The sequence below is a fragment of the Lissotriton helveticus genome, chromosome 12 (genome assembly GCF_964261635.1).
Source record: "Lissotriton helveticus chromosome 12, aLisHel1.1, whole genome shotgun sequence".
NCBI lineage: Eukaryota > Metazoa > Chordata > Amphibia > Caudata > Salamandridae > Lissotriton > Lissotriton helveticus.
Window position 1 is genome coordinate 47,623,826 of NC_136073.1, and position 20,046 is coordinate 47,643,871.

General features: G+C 43.8%; 1 protein-coding gene across 2 annotated transcripts in view; it reads right to left on the reverse strand.

Annotated features, from left to right (window-relative positions):
- The window catches only part of NEURL4 (neuralized E3 ubiquitin protein ligase 4), a 265,245-nt gene extending 248,910 nt beyond the window's left edge, over nucleotides 1-16,335 (reverse strand). The window contains exons 1-2 of one of the 2 annotated variants that reach the window (XM_078669741.1): nucleotides 16,110-16,335; nucleotides 13,446-13,833 (exon numbers count right to left, since the gene is read on the reverse strand). In XM_078669741.1, the coding sequence (XP_078525867.1) occupies nucleotides 13,446-13,833; nucleotides 16,110-16,280 (559 nt within the window). In that variant the 5' untranslated portion in view covers nucleotides 16,281-16,335. The remainder of the gene's footprint in view (nucleotides 1-13,445; nucleotides 13,834-16,109) is intronic. The other variant, XM_078669742.1, reaches the window with a different exon arrangement.
- Between the last annotated feature and the right edge of the window lie 3,711 nt (nucleotides 16,336-20,046).

A 20,046-nucleotide genomic window follows, 5' to 3' on the forward strand; every position in this document is an offset into this window, starting at 1 on the left:
AAACGAATACTCTTCCTCCTGTCTGGACCTATTAATCCCGCCTAATTACAACATTGCCAGACTGGACAGACACTCAAATAACAAGCATTTACAATGCAACGGTCTCGCCTTTTGAAAAGTTAGAGCTATTGGCATTGTAAATGACAACATTTTTATTTATGTTTTGTTTTTGAAAACAGATAAATAAATGGCATTGTCATTTACAATGCCAATAGCTTAATCTCTCGCAAATGCGAGAGCTATTGCATTGAAGTAGAGAGAAAAGAGGTGCAGATGAGGTAAAGAGATGAGGCTCATACATAGGAAGAGCGAGGGAGAAGTAGAGAATGGTGAAATAGGGAGAGAGAGACAGAGGTAAGACAGGTGTATTAAACGAGCGAGACATTGGAAGCAGAGAGAGTGAACGGAAACAGTGAAGGGGATAGAAAGAGAGATGAAAGCAAAGGGAGTGATAGATGGAGCAGAAGAGGCAGAGAGAGCATTGTAGAGAGAAAGAAATAAAATAATGGGAAAACGTGAGGGAAAGAGGACATCAATAAATAGAGAGACATAGAAGGCCAATAGGTGAGGTAAGAGAGAGGCTAATGCAAGCAAACACTCAGGATGTGGTAAACCAATGTGTGCTTCCCAAATTATAACACGAGGAGAAAACTCATGGCTGTGCAAACATCATGCTTGACTCAGACAGACTGCCTGTAGCAAGGGTAAGAAACAATGCAGCCACCCTGCATAGGCAATAATGCAGGTGAGCACCAAGCAAGATCAGCAGATATGCCACACCATGAAAGGTTTAAAAACACACTAACCATCCACTGCACATGAATATATCCATTTTTTGTACAACTAAACAATCTGTTGCAGCCGGGCTCATAGATCAGAAGAGTGGACAGGACATCCCTTGCAGGAGAGCACAAGCATTCCCTGGCAGCGAAAACATGCACTAGGAGCATGGACAAACCATTCGTAGCAGGCAAGCACCATAACAGTTCAAACTGAATGACATCACAGAAGATGTGCATTTAAGGCGAGGGGAAGACTGCAGTGAGGGGCCAGAGAACATCTTCCAGGGCTGTGAACATTCTCAGCTTAAAAACGGAACTGCTGTGCACGGAGACTTTATTTGGGCTAGGTGTATAGGGCACACAGAACTCTTCGACCCTGCATCTCCAGCATGAGCACCGTACAAAGAGGGTGAGTGTATGAATGATAGAAGTGGCAGAGACATATCAATCCATCAGGAGTTGGTAAAGCACAACTACGCACCGGTCAGGGTCTCAAGGCACTGGGTCACCCCCTCATATGAGCTAAATGATGGGTACAGACAGGCCATGCCAATGTTAATTGCGAATTTGTGCATCATGTCTGGGGCTTGTGTGGATATGCACATACAGCATGTAACCGATGGATCAAAGTAAGATCGCCCACAAGGATGGGGATGAGAGCAAGCACAATGTAGGTAAAAAATCTTTATCTGAGCAGTTAAGTATAACCATTGGAATTCAGAAAATAGGTTAAGGAGGACGACAAATGTAAGTCAATTCATCAAGGCATTTGTCACAATTATAAAACCAGAAAAGAGCTAGGATTATAAAGTCCATGGCATCGAGGAAATACATTCTTACACAGCTAAAAACTAAAACACATTCAACAACACTTGGTGCTTACCTCCTCTGAATCCCGCTTGGATCTTCCTTCCCTGATTTTCATTGTAATATTCCAGATGAAAGATTTTCTTCTCGAATGTATGCGACTGTGCAGAGTTTGGGGGACAGACAAGGCACATACACACAGTCCCCAAGCGCAATTTTTGACAGAGGGAGACCGAGACAGAAACAGGCAAAAAAGGTTATGGTTACTCTCTCACTATGAAAACCGATGAGAGAATAGAATCCGCGTGCACCGCACTATCCCCTGTTGAAGATCCGTCCAGGAAGATAGAGACGAAAAGAAGCAAGGGAAACACGGCACAACTCCCTAGCTCCTAATAAGCAGCCCAGATACACACGGCAAGCAGACAGACAGACAGACACGAAAAGAGCCCTGAAAGCAGCGAATCTTAATCCAAAACCACCCTAAAAGTAACACAGTGACATACTGCACAGTGCGATCTGTAGACCCGGAATCTGATTTGGGAGTGAGGATATTTTTGTTTGCAGCCCTCAGAGCCGGCTCATTACCAAGATGCTGTTTATATGTGCATGCTCAGACGAGACATGAGACTGCCTGGGAAAGGTGGATGTAGTGAATACGGTGCAGCGTGTCCCACGTGCGAGGCACAAAAAATTTAGCAGAGTGACAGAAACAGGCCTCAAGCCCAAAGGCAATTTGTAGTGGGTCCCCAAAAATTGACCCTGCCACCAAACACAGCACCTCCCCCGCTACCGGCCCACGCTCGCCACAACAGAAATGTAGTCTCCTATACCCCTGCCCCGGCCCCTATCCCCACTCCCACACATAAAATAATGCCTTTACCCCCGTATCCATGGGATCCCTTTTCTCTGACTCCCAAGTCGCAGGGATTTCTAAACTCAAAGTTGAGGTTTTGAAACATGCGCATGGGAAACAGAAGAACTCTTCTACGAACTCAGACTACCCGTCCCCAAGCTCCCACCAGAAAGCAGGACTTTCTCTCTTACTCACCTTTCCTTTTGTTGGCTTGAACGTCATTTGTACTGTCAGAAAGGGCCGGGAACAGAGATATCGCTAGCCCTCAGTTTCAGCTACCGTAAACAGCACTCCACGTCGCGCAGAATGTATGTCAACTTGCCAGCCACGGAGCGTGAAGGGATAAGTAGTTCTAGCGGTCTCCTTCTGTCAGTGTCCGAGAAGGCAAGTAAAAAGCGGGAGTGTAATAAATAACAAGCGTCCTGCAGAATTTCGGGGATCGGGACCTAATTACGCGGCTATTCTAGTCACAAAAATAGTAGAACACAATACATGCATTTAATTATAATAAACAAATCCGGTACAGTCAAAGTTTCTTGTTTTCTGAAACACATTGCGGCGCGTAAATAAAACAATTATAGATGTTTTCTCTACTGAACAAGACAAAGCAGTTTGGGGAGCTTCTTATGCGCTGTGAGTTAAACCCCTAAAGAGGCATCGAAGCGCATTAGTGCTTTGCAATTATAGGGGAATTCATGCGGTCCGATGTTTTGGAATAGATTAGAGAGAGTTTCAGGAAAAAATGCAGGGGAAATTCATTTCCTGATTGACTCGGATTGAAGAAAAACATTGATTCAGCCTGCTCTTTCCTGCAAAATCGGTTGAAAAAATATACTTTCCTGAAGGAGCCTCCTCGGTCACCTGATGCAACAAAGAAGAACTCGGTGGGATTTAAAGGAACATTGGGCAAAAAGTCAAAACAGATAAGTTCGTAAGTGTTCGAAAACAATGTGACTCCTCGTTGTAAAACGTCAATTATTATTTAACAGTTTTTATTTTATTTTACCTTAACAGTGGAGCACAGTGCCCAAGCATCAATCGGTAACAGGGTACTCGCCGTAAAGGAGGAGAGCCAAAGATATGCAAGAGAGTTGTACAAACTAGCGGAGGCGTGTCTGAGAAGCGGGCAAGGTCTGGCTGTCAGCAACACAGAAAAGGGACAAACAGGCAACTTCCAGGCACACATGAAAATGAAGGCGGTCCTTTCGTGTAACGATCGTCATGAAAGTGGTGCATCTTGTCTTGTGCTCGCCGGTTTAGTTCTACGTCAAAACTGAAATGAAGCACTTATATACCCAGGTATTGTAAATGTCCGTGTAATTTTCTAATTATTGATTCTGTTGTTCAATGTAAATTTCAAGCAAACTTACAACATGTAGCAAATGCAACATGTTTTTGTTCTTGCTCATAAATTCACATTAATTGCATTAAACAGATAAACGTCGCAACGTTTGCTTTCTTACCGGTAGATCTGTATTGACTGGGCTTGGTATCTAGTTCTTCCAAGATGGTGGCTTTTGTAGCGTCCTTTCAGTTCCGATGTAAGCCAATCGGAAGGAGCACAAACGAAAGGGGTGTGTGAAAGGGGGTAGACGCACTCTCCAATGAGTGTGCAAACCTTATTTGCATATAGCCGAAGAGCATTTTGGGAATGTAGGAATTCGCTTAAAACGCGATATCTTAATACTAATTATGTGTATATACTTTTATAGGACAATTTCTTTTGTCCATAATTTCAACTCTGCCCAGAAATCATTTATATATCTGATAAGTACTCCCTCTAACATTACTAGTTTCCTAAACATGAACGATATATACAAAATTGGACTTCTCTACGTTCGACATCGAAAAGATAGAGGAGCACAGAGCGGAGCATGGAGAGGCAGGTAGGGAAAGGACCCGGAGAGAGCCTTAGCGAGAGGGAGGACAGTAAACTTCAGATGGGGAGGTGAGAGAGGCGGAGGGAAGGGGATAGTCATTAGGCATGGCTGCGAGATATTGCAGGTTCATTCATTGAAGGACGTGCACATTCTCTTTGAAGAGAGCGGATGTGTGCGCGCCCACGAGGTCAAATCTCCAGCAGGAGAAGCTCGTAACAGTCTGCTGTCCACATTCCTAAGAAAGTGGCGACATAAGTTGTCTCCCTAGACAGCAAAAGCTTCGCTTTTGCTTTCGTCTAGGCGAGACCTAAAAAAGGAGGATGCATTGCCTGTATCTACCGATCCTCCCTGCTTGTCACAGAACTCACAACAGTCTCCACTGACTCCTGCGAATACCTCGCACTCTCCATCAGCAGCAACTCATTACACCTTTGTAACCTGCAAATTTTCTACCACCCCCCAGGCTCCAACGACTCTTTCACTGATCACCTCTTGGAAATCATGACAAAGATTTCCTCCAATACCACAGAGATTTTCAAGGGCGATTTCAACCTGCACTGGAACGACACTAAAGATCCTCACGTCAACGCCATCAAAGACCTCTTAAGTGACCTAGCCCTGACTCAAGCCTGCTCACTGCCAACCCACTCAATAGGGGCCATCCTCGAATGGATCATCTCTAAGGACTCCGCAGTCAAGCTCATCTCCATAGACCCTTGTGACTGGTCTGACCATCACTCCATCTCTTTCATTTTACATGGGGCCCGCAAGACAAAGTCGTCTCAACTGGTGATTCTCAAACGCTGGACCAGAAATACTAAGAATCTCGACCTGATGAGACTAGAGTCCAGTTGCAAATCCGACCTCCCCCCCCCCCCTTCGCACATAACCATGGTTAGTGACCTCAATGAGCATTACTCGTCATCCATCTCAAACATTCTGGACGACCTTGCCCCCCTTAAACTAAAAAGAACTCAAATCAATGACAGAAACCCGTGGTTCACTGGCTCCCTCAATATGGATAGGAGATCCCTACGGCAATCTGAAAGAATCTGGAGACAACACCCCTATGCAACGCATCTAAAACTCCTCCGCCAGGCGAGAAATGCCTACAATAAGCATATCCTCAATTGCAAAAAAGAATATTTCAGATCAGAACTGGGGAACGCCAAGAATAGACCCCAAAAGCTCTTCGAACTGGTCAAACTCCAATCTAATAAACTGGCAAAAACACCGAAAGAATCCCCCAAATCGCTAATATCGTCAGATGAATTCTCCTCTTTCTTTGCTGAAAAAATATCAGCACTAGGAATTAAACTCAGTTCCACCACCTACTCCCAACCTCTTCCCGTCCTGCGCCATTCTTCCGCACCAACCATCCTAGCCCCACCAAAGAACAAAGCCCACTGGACTGACTTCGAATACTATACCGAAGATACTATCTTAAAAATCCTTTCTACCTTAAAGCCTAATAACGACTTCAACGACCCGCTACCCTCCAGCTGCCTCACTGTTGTCTCCCAATCCATCGTCCCTTGCTGGACTACAATTATCAACGCCTCTCTTCAACACCCCTTGAAAGCCGGGCCAAGTCCTCCCCATTTTGAAAAAGCCCACACTGAACCCAGCCTCCGCTGACAATTTTAGACCTATCTCCAATATCCCGCTTTTGGCCAAAGTTTTGGAGAAGGGTGTACAACAGCAACTAAGCCAGCACATCAACAACTTTCACCTACTTGACGACTTTCAACCTGGCTTCAGACCAGGGCACAGCACTGAAACTGCTATGCTGCACATCGTGGATGATGCCCTCCAAGCCCTAGATCAAGGCAAAACCTGCCTTCTAATCCTGCTTGGCCTATCCTCTGCCTTTGATACGGTCAACCATGAAAAACTACTTGAACGCCTCAAACTGAGGATGGGTTTGGGTGGCGTGGTACTGGAATGGTTCAGGTCCTTCCTCCACAACCGTTCTAAGAGAGTTCTCATTAACGGCAACCTATCAGTTCCCACCCCGGTCACAGTTGGAGTCCCCAAAGGCTCAACCCTGTCCCCCACCCTCTTTAATCTTTACCTAGAGCCACTCACCGAAGTTCTCCGTACTGCCAACATCTCCTACCATATGTATGCGGACGATACCCAAATATACATCAATATCTCTTCGCTCAAGGAGATCCTCTGCCTGAATGAGACCCTGAAAATGACCGTCCAATGGCTAGCCAATAACCAACTCAAACTTAATGCAAAGAAAACTGAATTTCTCCTAATCTCCCCTTCAAAAGCCAACCAAGAGATTCAAAAGTGGATCAAGACCATCACAGCCCTGAACTGCCCACCAACCATTGTGGACAAATCCCTGGGCATAATCCTCGACTGCAACCTGAACATGCGAGACAACATTGACTCAATGGGTAAAGCAGCCAGATTCCACTTGAGCTACCTCTGGAAGCTGAAACCTTTCATCGATACTCCTGACCTAAAAATGGCAGTTCAAGCACTAGCCATCTCCAGACTGGATTATGGCTGTTCCACCCTCACTGGACTGCCCAAGATCTCCCTAGCGCCTTTAAAAGCCTGCCTCAAAGCGGCCGCCAGGCTACTTACAGGCACCAGGAAGTTCGACCACATCTCGCCACACATGAAAGCACTGAACTGGCTCCCTCTAGAGGCCAGAATTCAGCTGAAACTTGCATGCATTACACACAAGGCCCTATACACAAACTCCCCCGCCTATCTGGCACAGAAACTAGTGATATCTGGAGGAAGCAGGAACTCCCGGTCCGCTAGAAACCTCCTACTCCAACCCACCTCCTTTCAGAAAAATAGAACCTACAACAGGGCGTTCACTGGAGCAGCACCAAGAATTTGGAACTCTCTTCCCACCTGCCACCAGAAGAATCCCTTCTCTAGCACGTTTCAAAAACGAGGCCAAAACCTTTCTCATGAGTAAATTCCTCATCTAAGGCCTACTCGCAACCACGGCATTGCCTGACTAATCCAAGACTACCGCTTCCCAGATCACCAACTCCTTACACCGAGATCTTATGGGTACTGCGCGATTACAAACTTTCTTCGTGATTGTAACCTTACATGTTGATCTTGTATAATTCTGCACTTTAAACTTGTTCTTATTTGGAGCACTGTATACCATGTAAACCGCTCTGATACCCTCACAGGTCAAGTTTGCGCTCTATAAAACACAAAAATAAATAAATAAATAAAAGGATTCATATGGGAGGAGGCCCTATCTACGCTAAAACCAGAATCCCTCTGGGCATACACTACTTGTGGTGGATTAGGTGTTCTTACATGAGATAGTATTATTATGCACATTTATCACAGGTGGCCTGCTTGTTGGAGACAAATCTCCAGAGGGAACAAATTACAGGCCAAATATTCATTCACCCAAAGCCTTGGCATCATTGATGACATCATCCAGTGACTGCAAGTGGTTTTAATACGTTTAGGAATGTTAAATATATATACCAAATGTATTGGTGAATCAGTGGGAATATGAATGCCTGAATGGACAATTCAGAGGGTGAGTGACTGACTGACTGTAAAACTGGTTTTATACGAGTGAAACCTGTGCCCAACTATAAAGTCCCTGTAACCTTTGTTTTTTTCAATGAATTTCTAAGGTTTTTTAAATGCAAATTCCTAACCATAACGTCCCTGTAACCTTTGTTTTTTTCAGAGAATGTCTATTTTTTTTTTACCTAGTAGTTGCGTTTGCAGTGTGGTGGAGAAAGGGCTCTCAACAATTCTGCTGTCTGGGACTTACTGGAGGTAACAGGAGGGGTTTCTAGCCCCCAAGGACCCTCGGCATCCAAAGGGGACTTTGTCTCCCAACCAGCAGTGCACCATGAGGAATGGCCTCCAACAACCTCGCAGTAATCGCGCTGTATGGGATATACCGGAAGTAACAGAAGGACTTGTTGGCTCCCAAGGACCGTCTGGAGCCAAGGGGGCCTCATCCCCAACCAGCAGTGCGCCAGGAGGCACATTTGCAGAGTGGTGGAGGAAGGGGGTGCGGCCTCCAAAGACCTCCCAGCAATCCCAATGTGTGGGGCTTACTGGAGGTAACAGGAGGGCTTGTTGGCCCCCAAGGACCCTCAGCAGCCAAGGGGACTTCATCCCTCAACCAACAGCGTGCCAGGAGGCACACTTACAAAGTGAGGCAGAAAAGGGACAGGGCCTCCAGCAACTTGACTGTCCATTTATTCTATTTTTTATCACAGGAGATGAGCTGCATGGCCCCCCTTTCGTGGGCCAATTTCACCCCATTCCAATCACTTCTGCATGGCCACCCAAGGAGCGGGAATTACAGGTACAGATCTCTATAAACCCATTCACCAGGTCAGAGAAAGTAATATTAGAACTCTATGATAGCCTAGAGTCAGCAGATAAACTGGTTACTTTTCTACTCATGCCAATAATTTAGTGAGTATTAGGTGAGACAGTATCCTGCCCATCCTCTATCCTATGCAATCTTTTGTCAATCCAAATGTGGGGCTATAAAAAACTGCAATTGTTTTACTCCTATTGTATTCCAATAGCTTGTCAGATACTCCTCCCCCCAAGCTTTCATCAATTTTGAGAATCACAAAGTTTGCACAAAATCAGCACAAATATGCAATGCCTTTGATTTCTATCATACCGTCCTCAAAAGAGCCTCCATTTTGTAGAGATTCTTACTGCTGCCTTCTTAGTCTATCAGTCTTAGAACGAATAAAACTCACGCTATTGAGTGCCTCTCTTTGCAGCTGCTTAAATAAGATGGTTTTTATTACCCTCTTTTATCACTGGGAAATTATTTTCTCTGTGCAACCAACAGACCACACCTGCAACCAGCAGCAAGCAGAGACTCAGATCGGATTAATAGTGGCCACTTTACCTATTATCCTTTGTTGCAGGGATTCTGCCCAAGAACAGAACTATGCGTAGGATTATGGGACCTTAGTGCGCAGGGACTGAGTCATCCTACCACCTTAGTACCCATGAGCCCAGGGCCGACTAGCTAGTGTCCCACTTGCCATCCTACTTACCACAGAGAAACAAGTGATTAGACACCCCAGAACACAACAATCCCGAATCTCTCAGGACTCACTGTTAAAAGACACACCCTTTCGCCCACACACTTGTTCACAATAAGATCTGACAGAGAAAAGAACCAGTTTAAAATATTTATTTTAACTAACGTGCTCTAACATTCAGATTACGTGCCATAACAAGCAGGGAAATGCATAATAAAAATACTGTCACCATAGCAGCTAGGCCATAAATCATGAAAGGAGATGTCATTATAAAAATACAATCTAACCTATTCTGCCTCCCCTTGCTTATAAGCTATATTATTATATATCAGAAGATCTCTGGGTTTTGAGTGCAGACTCAAAATATAGCACTAAGTTGGACATTACTTAGTGTCCCACTGTTGCACTCCGGTTCGGTTATAGTAACCTTTCTCGATTTCAAATAGAGTCCACAATTATTCGCAGTTTCTTTGTTCAAGTGAATTTCTTTTTATTGCATATTTATAACATCAAAATGATAAATCTCATGGATGCATGTGCGTCTTGGTAATTACTTCTTGGTATCACAGATATTAAACATGTCATATCAATCATTCCCAATGCATTTCGGGTCAGAGACCCTTCATCAGGGGACAGTGTATCCTATGTGATGCCAAGCAGATCTAATCAGTATAGTTTCAATATCAGAGTCTCGAGGTCTATTCAGTTGAGAGTGCGGCGGACGAAGTTAACAGTCATGTTCCGACCCAAGATCAAAAAGCGTCAGTGCAGGAGATGTACACGGCTGGTTTTAAAGGAGTATCGGAAAGCGTTACGCTTGCCGATACTCCTTTAAAACCAGCCATGTACATCTCCAACATCTACACTTTTTAATCTCAGGTCAGAACGGTTTAGATCTGCTTGGTATCACATAGGATATGCAGTCCCCTGATGAAGGGTCTCCGACCCAAAATGCATTGGGATAATTGATATGACATATTGAGTATCAATGATAACAAAACGTACATGCATCCATGAGATTTATCATAATGTTGTTATAAATACGCAATAAAAAGAAATTCACTTGAACAAAGAAACTGCGAATAATTGTGGACTCTATTTGAAATCGAGAAAGGTTACTATAACCGAACCGCAGTGCAATAGGAGGACACGAAGTAATGTCCAACTTATTGCTATATTTTGAGTACTGACCCGACTTCCTTAGGCTCGAGGGGGATACCCATGTGCACCCAAGAAGCTTACTGAACAGAAGGATTTCCATCAGACTGAAAATAGTGTGCCAAACTATCTTTTGCATTTTTGTGTGTATACCCCACATCTCAGACTATTGATGGCAGTTCTACATCATAGGTGCTGTCTTACTCTTCTCTCTGGAAAGGTTCCTCTCCAAGTGTGTGCTCTCTATGCATGTATCCCATTAATACCAAAGTATGAGTTCCAAACAGCTACGTTGGTATGTTTTGTCTGGGTGCTAGGGCCTTAACCAGAACAGAACAACAAGTTCAACAAGGAGCATTGTTTTTCGACCTTGTACACCATGTTCAGACTAAATCCCAGGAACTGGCAAAAAATTAACGCAGCAGACAGTTCTCATGTGAAAAACACAAGAAAAGTATTTCCAAAAATAAAGCCATGTAGTAACGTGCGCAAAGCCACGCACTGTCTGCAGAGCTCATGCTAACTTAGAGAAAACTGCAATGTCCCTATGGGCCACGTGACACCTTGAGAGGTCCATAAAACGAATACCTCACAGAAATACTTAGCAGCTCTTACAAATGGGACAAATCATAATCTGTACAAATAATGTTCACAGTATTCATTATTACTACGAGTTCCTTGCACATTGCTAGAGCTCCACATTGCTAAATCATCTATGTAAAATACATTTTCATTCTGTTTATGTCTGGATATGTGGCAAGCTTCAGTTCAGAAATCCTACCCCCTTTAAAGGCTCCTCACGGGCCAAGAGTTTCAGATGAATTGGGTTTCTATCCAAGAAATTCTACGGCTCTGGCTCCTGTATCTGGAGCAGTCTACTACTGTGTTCCATCCGCTATGACATATGGTGAATAACTGAGATATATCTCTGTAACTTGCCTGGATTTGCTGTGCGTAAAATGCCTATCTAGTTTGTGTTAATTATCTCTGCACCATATTTTATACACAGATAATGAACAATGTGTACGACGGGTGTGTTTCTCACCACCCTGTTTGCAAAAATCGAAGTAATATGCATACCGCATACCACAGAGCAAAGGTATTTTGTCTGTTACTGCTTTCAAAAACACATTTGTGAAGCCGCAAGACTGTAAAAAAAGGATTGCTTTTGTAACATTATTAGAAGGGTACAGCTTAATCTATGGTAGAGTAAGCAAGCTTTTTCACAGGCTGAATTTACTTTGTCAAAAAGCATTGATTGGAAATTGTCCTTTGTTTACGAGTAGCAATAATTAGCTTGCCATGATACAATTGCAAGCCATATATTTTATAAGTCATCTTACAAAATTACGTGCTGATAAAATGCAGTTGTGTGCATCAAACGTTTGATTTTGGGTGCTTCAAAATTAACTAACATCCTCATGGGACTGACTTTTTCTTGTTATTGTGAAAAAGTCTCAGAGACATACCATGAAAGTTTTTTAGCCTCCCTGGGTATGTTGAACTCAAATTGCTTAAAGAAGTCAAGCTAAAAGTATTCTGATTTCGTTCAATAGGAATGTAAATAATGTGTTTAATTGATACAACTGGCGGGACACATCGTACTCCCTCTGCAAATCTACTATAGGAGTCCTTAATGGAATACTAGGGTTGATAACTAATCTCCAGTTAAAACGAATGCATTATGTCAAGGAGTGTGGTAATAGACACTATGTAAATCTAGCATGGCCATATTTTCCCCATGTACTGCGCTTTATATATAAATATTCATTTGTAATGAGAAATGTTTTTGGCGGTACTATCACTAAGGCAGCCACTACATAGATCTACTAATAAGTGGCATAAATCAATGAGCTGAAAAAACACCAAAGAACGCCCCCACTCAACATCCACAGAGTACAATAACTGCTGTCAACATAACATCCCCAGGAGCTCAAAATCTATCAACTCAAATAAACCCCTACAACACCTGACAAAGCCACATCAACAAACAAAAAAATAAAAACTTAGCATAACGGACACAGACTCGCTGAGGAAAACTCGTTCTACCCACTGAAGAAAAACATCAACTAACTTGAATTAAATCTCTCTGCATAATGAAATAAACACTACCACCCAAGCCCAAAGTACTCCAACAGATTTCTCATTATCACCACAATCTGCAAGAAAATCACAATAAGATGGTTTTAGAAAACTGAATATTCTATTGGATTGCTGTCTGCTGTCAACCAAGTACATCCAAAAGTACTGCCTAAAAAATAGATAATTTGTAAATTTTAAATAATTTACAAGCTAATTCATTAGCACTATATTTGTATACTGCCAATGTTTAATACTGCACACTGAGAGACCACTCAAATGGTTATCATAAAATCCATAATGCTTGATCTCAAAGAAAGGGTAGTCTGATTCAAAAACCAGTGACAAGGATGGAGTGCAAGCGGAGAGGGTCTTAGCGACATAGAAGAATTACGCAAGTGCATAGTCAGTGAGGAAGGGTAACTTATGCTGGAGCATGTTTTAAAAACTGAAAGTAATGAATGCAGAATGATACCCAATAAGTAGAGTATCTAAGCCGGGTCAGGAATCTCACATGGAAGGCCAAATGTTTCACTCACAACAGCAGGGTTGCTAATTGTGTAAATTAAGCCAGGAGTTATTTTAGGGAGTCCAATCAAAAAGGGGAGGAATACTCTGACTTGTATGTTAGAATTATACTTACCATATCTGTATTATTGCCCTCATAGATCCATCCACACAAAATAAACTATAACATTGGATTCAAAATTACACACACAGGAGGAGGTCTGGTTGGCACAAGGTCACCTCTATGACGGAACAAAACCACAACAAGATCCTGCAATGTCTTAAACCTCCATTACACAGCAGATAAGAGAAACTGAACAACTGCAAGCACATCATCTACCTTCCTCTCCAACTGATGCTTCGTCTGCCTCCTCTTGCGTGGGTGTGTCACAGGATACCAAGGTAACTTGTGTGCACTTTCCATAAAGGTCCACCACTGCCCAGACCTTCTGTGGTATCCCAGAGGCAGCCACACCACAGTCTTGTCCATTTACCCAGAGGCGAAGGTCCCCATTGGCAGTTCGTTGAATCCCCACCCGATCTCCCTCTCCAAGCTGATCCAAATCCTGCCCATATTCTTCCAAGATTGATCGTCCATCCCGCAGTACTGAGCACCCTGAGATAATCCAGGAGCCTCCCTTCAGACCAGTAGCGCTGCTGGGGAAATCAAGGAGGTTGGGGTCCAGCGCAGTGACACCAATTTCAATTGAACCGCTCCAAGAATTTACCTAAGAAATGAAAAGCACAAGGAATGCTTTAAAATAAAGTAAATGTGTGTGGGGAGATCGGAGTCTCTAATTAAAAGCAACTATAATGAAAATGCAATCAGCATGCAACATCTCATAACAAACGCAAACAATCATAACTACCAACTTGAACCTCATTGGATGCAATCAGACCAAAATCTAGCAAAACCAAATATCAGACAATAGAAATGACCAAGAAACTTAAAAAGGGTGATCATTTGCCTCCTGCTTAAGATCATAAAAAAAAATCAGAACAAGATATAGAGAATACAGCACTCATCCAACCAAGAAAATCATCATGTTGAATAACTATATTTAAAAAAAAAAATCTGCATATAGCACGAAACATTAAATCAGCTGTCTGCTGCCTTGTCAAATATGCCACATGACACAAAGGAAAAGCATCAAACACGCTCAATGAGGATTATATCATGTAACTTCAAAATCTGGAATGCAACACCCAAACGTAACTGTTAAACAAATACACTGTCCGCACCCAGCACAAACCAGGAGAAAAATTCATAACATGCAAAGACAATACCAAAATGGGAACTCATCACAGCCATAATAAAGGAAAAAAATGGAAGACACCCTATGATTCAACACTTAAACTACATTTAAAATTAGAAGCAAGAAAGTAGATCTACCTGAACAATACCATAGTCAGTCAAAAGGCTCATCATTTGATGATTAAATATCTTTCTGAAGCTCTCTCTCACATATCTACGCAGAACTACCACCATCAGCATCTACTAACTCCATGTTAGAAAAGCTATTGATGCTGCCACCCACCATATATTTATATAAATTTTAAACAAATGAGATCAGCAAAACGAAAGCAAACCAATCACACACTCCACCCACCTTCTTGCCTTGTCTCAAATCCAACAGACCACAAAATAAGTCAAAATACACTTGTGCAATCCCATAGCCAATAAATAATAGCAATAAAAAATGAATAATTCTGACAAACCTTAGATCATGCCAAATATTGTACAAACAGACGTATGTCTCATGCATTGAATATGTCAAACAGTAGCACTTAAACCTCAAACACAAAAATGAAATTAGTGATGTTTTCAGACCGTGCCTGACACACGCACGTATATGCCAGACCTGGTTATACTAAGGCTCTCCTTACCAGATGCTCTGAGCAGTATCCAGACGTGATGGGGAAACAGGGCTCTAGAAAACTATAAATTGTCTATAAACTATAAATTGTCCGCTGATCCAGACGTGCAATTATCGGGTCCAGAAACAAATGACCCAGTTTTACCAGATGCAGAAAGTCACAGACTGCAGGTCAATGAACAAACTGAAAATCCTACCCCGTCTCACCCGCAATCAACACAGGATATAGGACTAAACTAATCCCTAAAACCCCCAAGCAAACACAGGCCCCAAAGGCCTTCCCCATCGGCACGAGCCCCACTTAATGTATTTAGCACCAGCTAGAAGTAGGTGGTACATTACTACATTTAAGTCCCTGAAATCAGGAAATAACTGCAGAAAAGGACTTCAATAATCATTATCTTGCAGGTTATTTTTTCTCCAGTCTGAGGAAATTAACTCGTAATCCTTGTTATCTCACAAGGAATCTTTAAATCTGGCACTAGCGTCTCCGAAGTGGTAACGGGGAACAAGGAAAAGATAAAGGAACATGCTGTCACTGTTTTAAGGAAAAGCTGGTAAATGACAGCTTAAAAACAGAGGGTCGTCATGTTTAGGATTGAAAGGAAGCATTTGTGGTAAATAGTTATTCAGTTCAAAACTCAGTTAATGAGACCACTCACCGAAACCTTTAGATAGCATTATAAAACCACTTGAACAAAATAAAGGTGCAAAGCGCACCTAAAAGTATTTGAAACTACATGCAAAAATCAGAACCTGACCTTTCTGGGCAGTGGGAGAATGTTATTGAAGAAACACTTTTTTACAACCATCGTTGGGGCAGTGCGGTAGGACAGCTCATCCCTAAGGGAGGGGCCCATGCCTTGAGGGTCGACTATCCGGGGAAATCTGAGACATCCCGCACAACTCAGTTATCATCCCGATACTGATTAGTGGGAGATGTATCAGCACCTGGAGTGGGCTCGACAGGTGGGCAGATTCCATGGGGACTATGGTAACTGGTTGGCAGGGCTGTGCTGGCCCCTGCCGGATGTCCTGGGCTCTGTTGGGGGCTGATCCCCGTCCCCACTCTGTGGCGGGGTTGACACCCCCGGGGCAGAGGCCCTTCCTTCCATCTGACAGCTCACCTTGCGGTCTATCCTGACGCTGAACACCTGCCCCTCCCGCAGCGGCTCCCGGCTCAGCACCAGGCCGTGGTTGAACTCCTGCACCGGCTGGCTGCGCTGCGCCGTCCGGTTCCAGTTGGACAGGGAGATGAGCTTCCCGGTGCGGGGGTGCAGCTCGGCTGCACCCGCCATCTTCCTTCCGTCCGCCCAGCGGCAGCGACGCGCGACATCGCTCGGCGCCTTACGGCAGTGTGACGTCATCGGACGCTTCACGGCAGAGTGGCACTCTTCGGGTTGCTTTACACGGCAGTGTGGCATCCTGTCAACCGTTTGCGTCAGGGTGGATCACCTACCCAACTGTTTTACGACAGTTTGATGTTGCTATGCTTTGTGCCAGAGCTTTCAGTCACCATGGCTGTAACAAATGTTGTGATTAAAGGGCATTGTGCAACTGGCTAAAAGTAATAATAAGAAATGGAGACAGGAAATACGCCAAACTGTGTGGGCGTATGGCATCACACACTGCGTTACTACTGGCCACAGCCCTTTTGAACTGATGCGAGGCAGGACTCCTTTTTGCAAGGATAATGTAGTTTGGACCTAAGCAGCCAAAAGGGTCAATTGGTCAACAGAGCAAGTTAAGGAAAAGTTGAAAGCAGCACAAACTAGCTGCAAGGAAAAATATGATTTGAAACATGGGTGCAAACCAGTCAAGCTTGAGATTGGGGACATCGTAAAGGTAAAGAGAAGTAGTCACATTAGCAAAGGCAGTGACAGATACACAGAGCCCCTTTCTGTACGTGAGCTATACTGTAATTCAGTCTTGCTCAGTGATGGCAAGGTGTGGCACTTCTCAGCTCTTTAACAGTGCAAAAACACACCAGTTGACCTTGACAGCAGCACCCAAGCACATACGCATGGCTTTGGTAGAGCATTTACCGGATTGTTAGATGAGGAAATGGACTGTGAACCCCAAACATTCAACACAGCAGGGCGTTCCACTCAAGGGGTAAGCAACACCACTTCCAGCCACAGAGTGCCGTGTTCCTCAAGTGCAGGTAGAACAGGTAGAAGGTTACCTCCCACACCCGTTTGCAATACTGCCACAAACCGTGTCACCAGTAGGGTGGGAAGGAGGTTATTGCCACCTGTGAAAACTGTCAGACTATGTTTGTGAGTGATACACTGTTATTTAACCACATCAGTTATTTCATTGTTTGCTTCACTATTTTGGAATTGCCTCTCTCACTCTATCTTTTTCTACCTTTCTCTCTCTTCTGCTTTCTCTCCTTAAGGAGGAGGATGTGTTGTGATTGTATTATGTCCGCCTGCGGACACCGTACCCTTGCCTTCCTACGTCTCCAGCTGTCATCCTTATGGCAGTGTGACGTCATCAGACGCTTCACGGCAGAGTGGCACTCTTTAGGTCGCTTTACGGTAGTGTGGCATCCTGTCAACCGTTTGCGTCAGGGTGTATCACCTACCCAACTGTTTCTCACTTTTGTTTGCGTTTTGAAAACCTGCAAGCAGTGAGTAAACGCGCACTTTGTCCTCATAGTCCTTACTTACAAGAAGCAAGGCTGGCAGTAAAAGAGGCGCTGTTACTGCCAGCCTTGATTCCGGTAAGCAAGGACTAGAAGTACAAAGTGCGGGTTTACGCACTGCTTGCAGGTTTTCAAAACACATAAATAAAAGGCACTGTCATGTACAATGCCAATAGCTCAAACTCTTATAAAAGCGAGACCTATTGACTTACAAATGTTTGTTTCTTTTCCACTGCACATAGCAGGCAGGTCCTGGCTCACCTAGAGCTTAAGCTTCGATTCACTGTACAAAGATCTCGAGGTCCAAGAGCTACATGTGATATTTGTCGGCTGTGTACCAAAAGCTAATGTTTGAAGAGGAAGCTCGATATTTCAAAGTCACATATCACTACAGATCACTGAGACTGCCCTGGAATAAGATTGTGCCCTTGGGCGTGAGATGTGCACTTTATGTGGCAGGTTAGGTTTGTGATGCTTTCTATAGAATTGGCTGAAGTCAGCCATTAATAAATGAATATCTCCTGTCCATGTCTTCATGTGGGGTAGGCCGACATTGTGTTCCCTTAAGCCAGAGTCTAATAAGGGGACTGTGCAGTATCACCAGGAGCACTCACGCCAGTCAGTTAGCTGTTTTTAGTTAATGATGGGGCTATAACTCTTTATTTACAAGTTTCCTTCTAAAGGGAATCAGGTCTAAATGTGGGACTTTCGGACATGACTTATGCTGGCAGCATCAGTTAAAACTTACCAGGCCCATTTTTGTTGCTTAAGATAGGTGTCCAAAAACATCCCTCCTGGACAAAAGCTAATTAAAAAAGTATCATACAGACAAAGACAACTTCATACCTCCAAAAATACTTGATCATTTTCGGAATCTCCTTTTCAGTCATCAGTTGCGCTGATTTTATGATACCTCCTAATAAAGCGAAACGCACAGGCAGCTTGCAACAAGTGTCTGCTGCAAGGAGTGCAGTGCCAGACGGTGCACAGAGGCAGCCTGTGCTATGTTCCATGACCAGGCGGCTGCTTCAACAAGTACCGACTGACAAAAAGTGGCTGAAGATTAAGCAGTCTACCTGGCCAGCAGGCAGGCACTGTGCACGGAGGGACATGGAACATGTGCTGCCTCCCCAAAAAAACAGTACAACCAATGTGGGATTGTGGGCAAGTCACATAATCTCCCTGTGCCTAAAGCAAAATGAACGTACCCTTGTGAAAATATAAGTGCTATTTTTTAAAGGGCTCCAATAGCTTCTGGTCGAGACTATTTAGAAAACTGAGAAAAAGGAAAAGATCACGTGAAAACGGACTCTGGAGCAAATGAGGCGGGAGGAGTAAAAGCGCAGATTGGGAGGCTGATGCTAGCAGGTTAGAATGGAATGGAAAGCTGCGGCAAGTCTCTTTTTGCAGTTTTATATAGCGCAAACTCAACCTTAAGTTATTAGCGCTTTACATGAGCAATAGTTGTATTACAGATGGACACATTCATTTTTAGGCAGTGGGAGATTGTGATTTGCCCAGAATCACAGGATGTTTGAGCCTCCAGCCAGACTCAAGGTTGGGTCCCTGGCTTCAAAGTCCGCCACTCTAGTCGTTAAGCCACATCCTTTCCCTTCTCTCGTTCATGATGAGTGACAATGAGGTCTCGTCATCTCTTCTCCCCATTGTAAATAAAAATGGAACGTGAACGCCGTGAGTGTCAAAAAGGAAAAAATGCTGTGATGCAGCACGTTTGTTTGGGAGATTAGACAAAGTAATCACTGTGTTTCTCACAAAAAAAAACAAGTGGTGTGCGTGCGCACCACAGCGAGCCATCTGTTTTGCATTATTGCCCATGATAATGCAAAACAGATGTCGGCCGTGAGGGTAACAGACTCCAAAAGGCCATGGGCGGGGCTAATACGGGACATGCGCCCGCATTTGCCCAATTGCGTGCTGTCTTTGTTAGAAAGACGCATGCAACGCCCAATAGCCTGCAACGAAAACCAAACCACACGCACAAGCGTGTGGTCAGCTTTCAGAAGCCCCTACATGAAGTCTCTTGCTGCGCGAGCAGTGCTGCACACTGCCACGCTGGGCACGAGAACCTAAAAATGGTCGGGAAAATGTATTTTCCACACTGACTTATATTGGAGCAGATGCAATCTGCCTGAATAAGTCTATTGAGGATGTATGGTAATAGACCATCAGCATTTCAGTTTTGGCAGTTTAATAACATATTACAACCAAAAACAACATGATGCAATGCAGACCCAATAATTTGGACAGGGACGAACATTCAATTATTTCATTTACTCTGGCCCATACACATACACCCAATGTACCTGTTACGCTGGTGTCAAATTTGTGAATTCAATACCAATTCATCCTCAGCAGTTTAATAATTAGACAGGTCACCATTTATTATACAAACC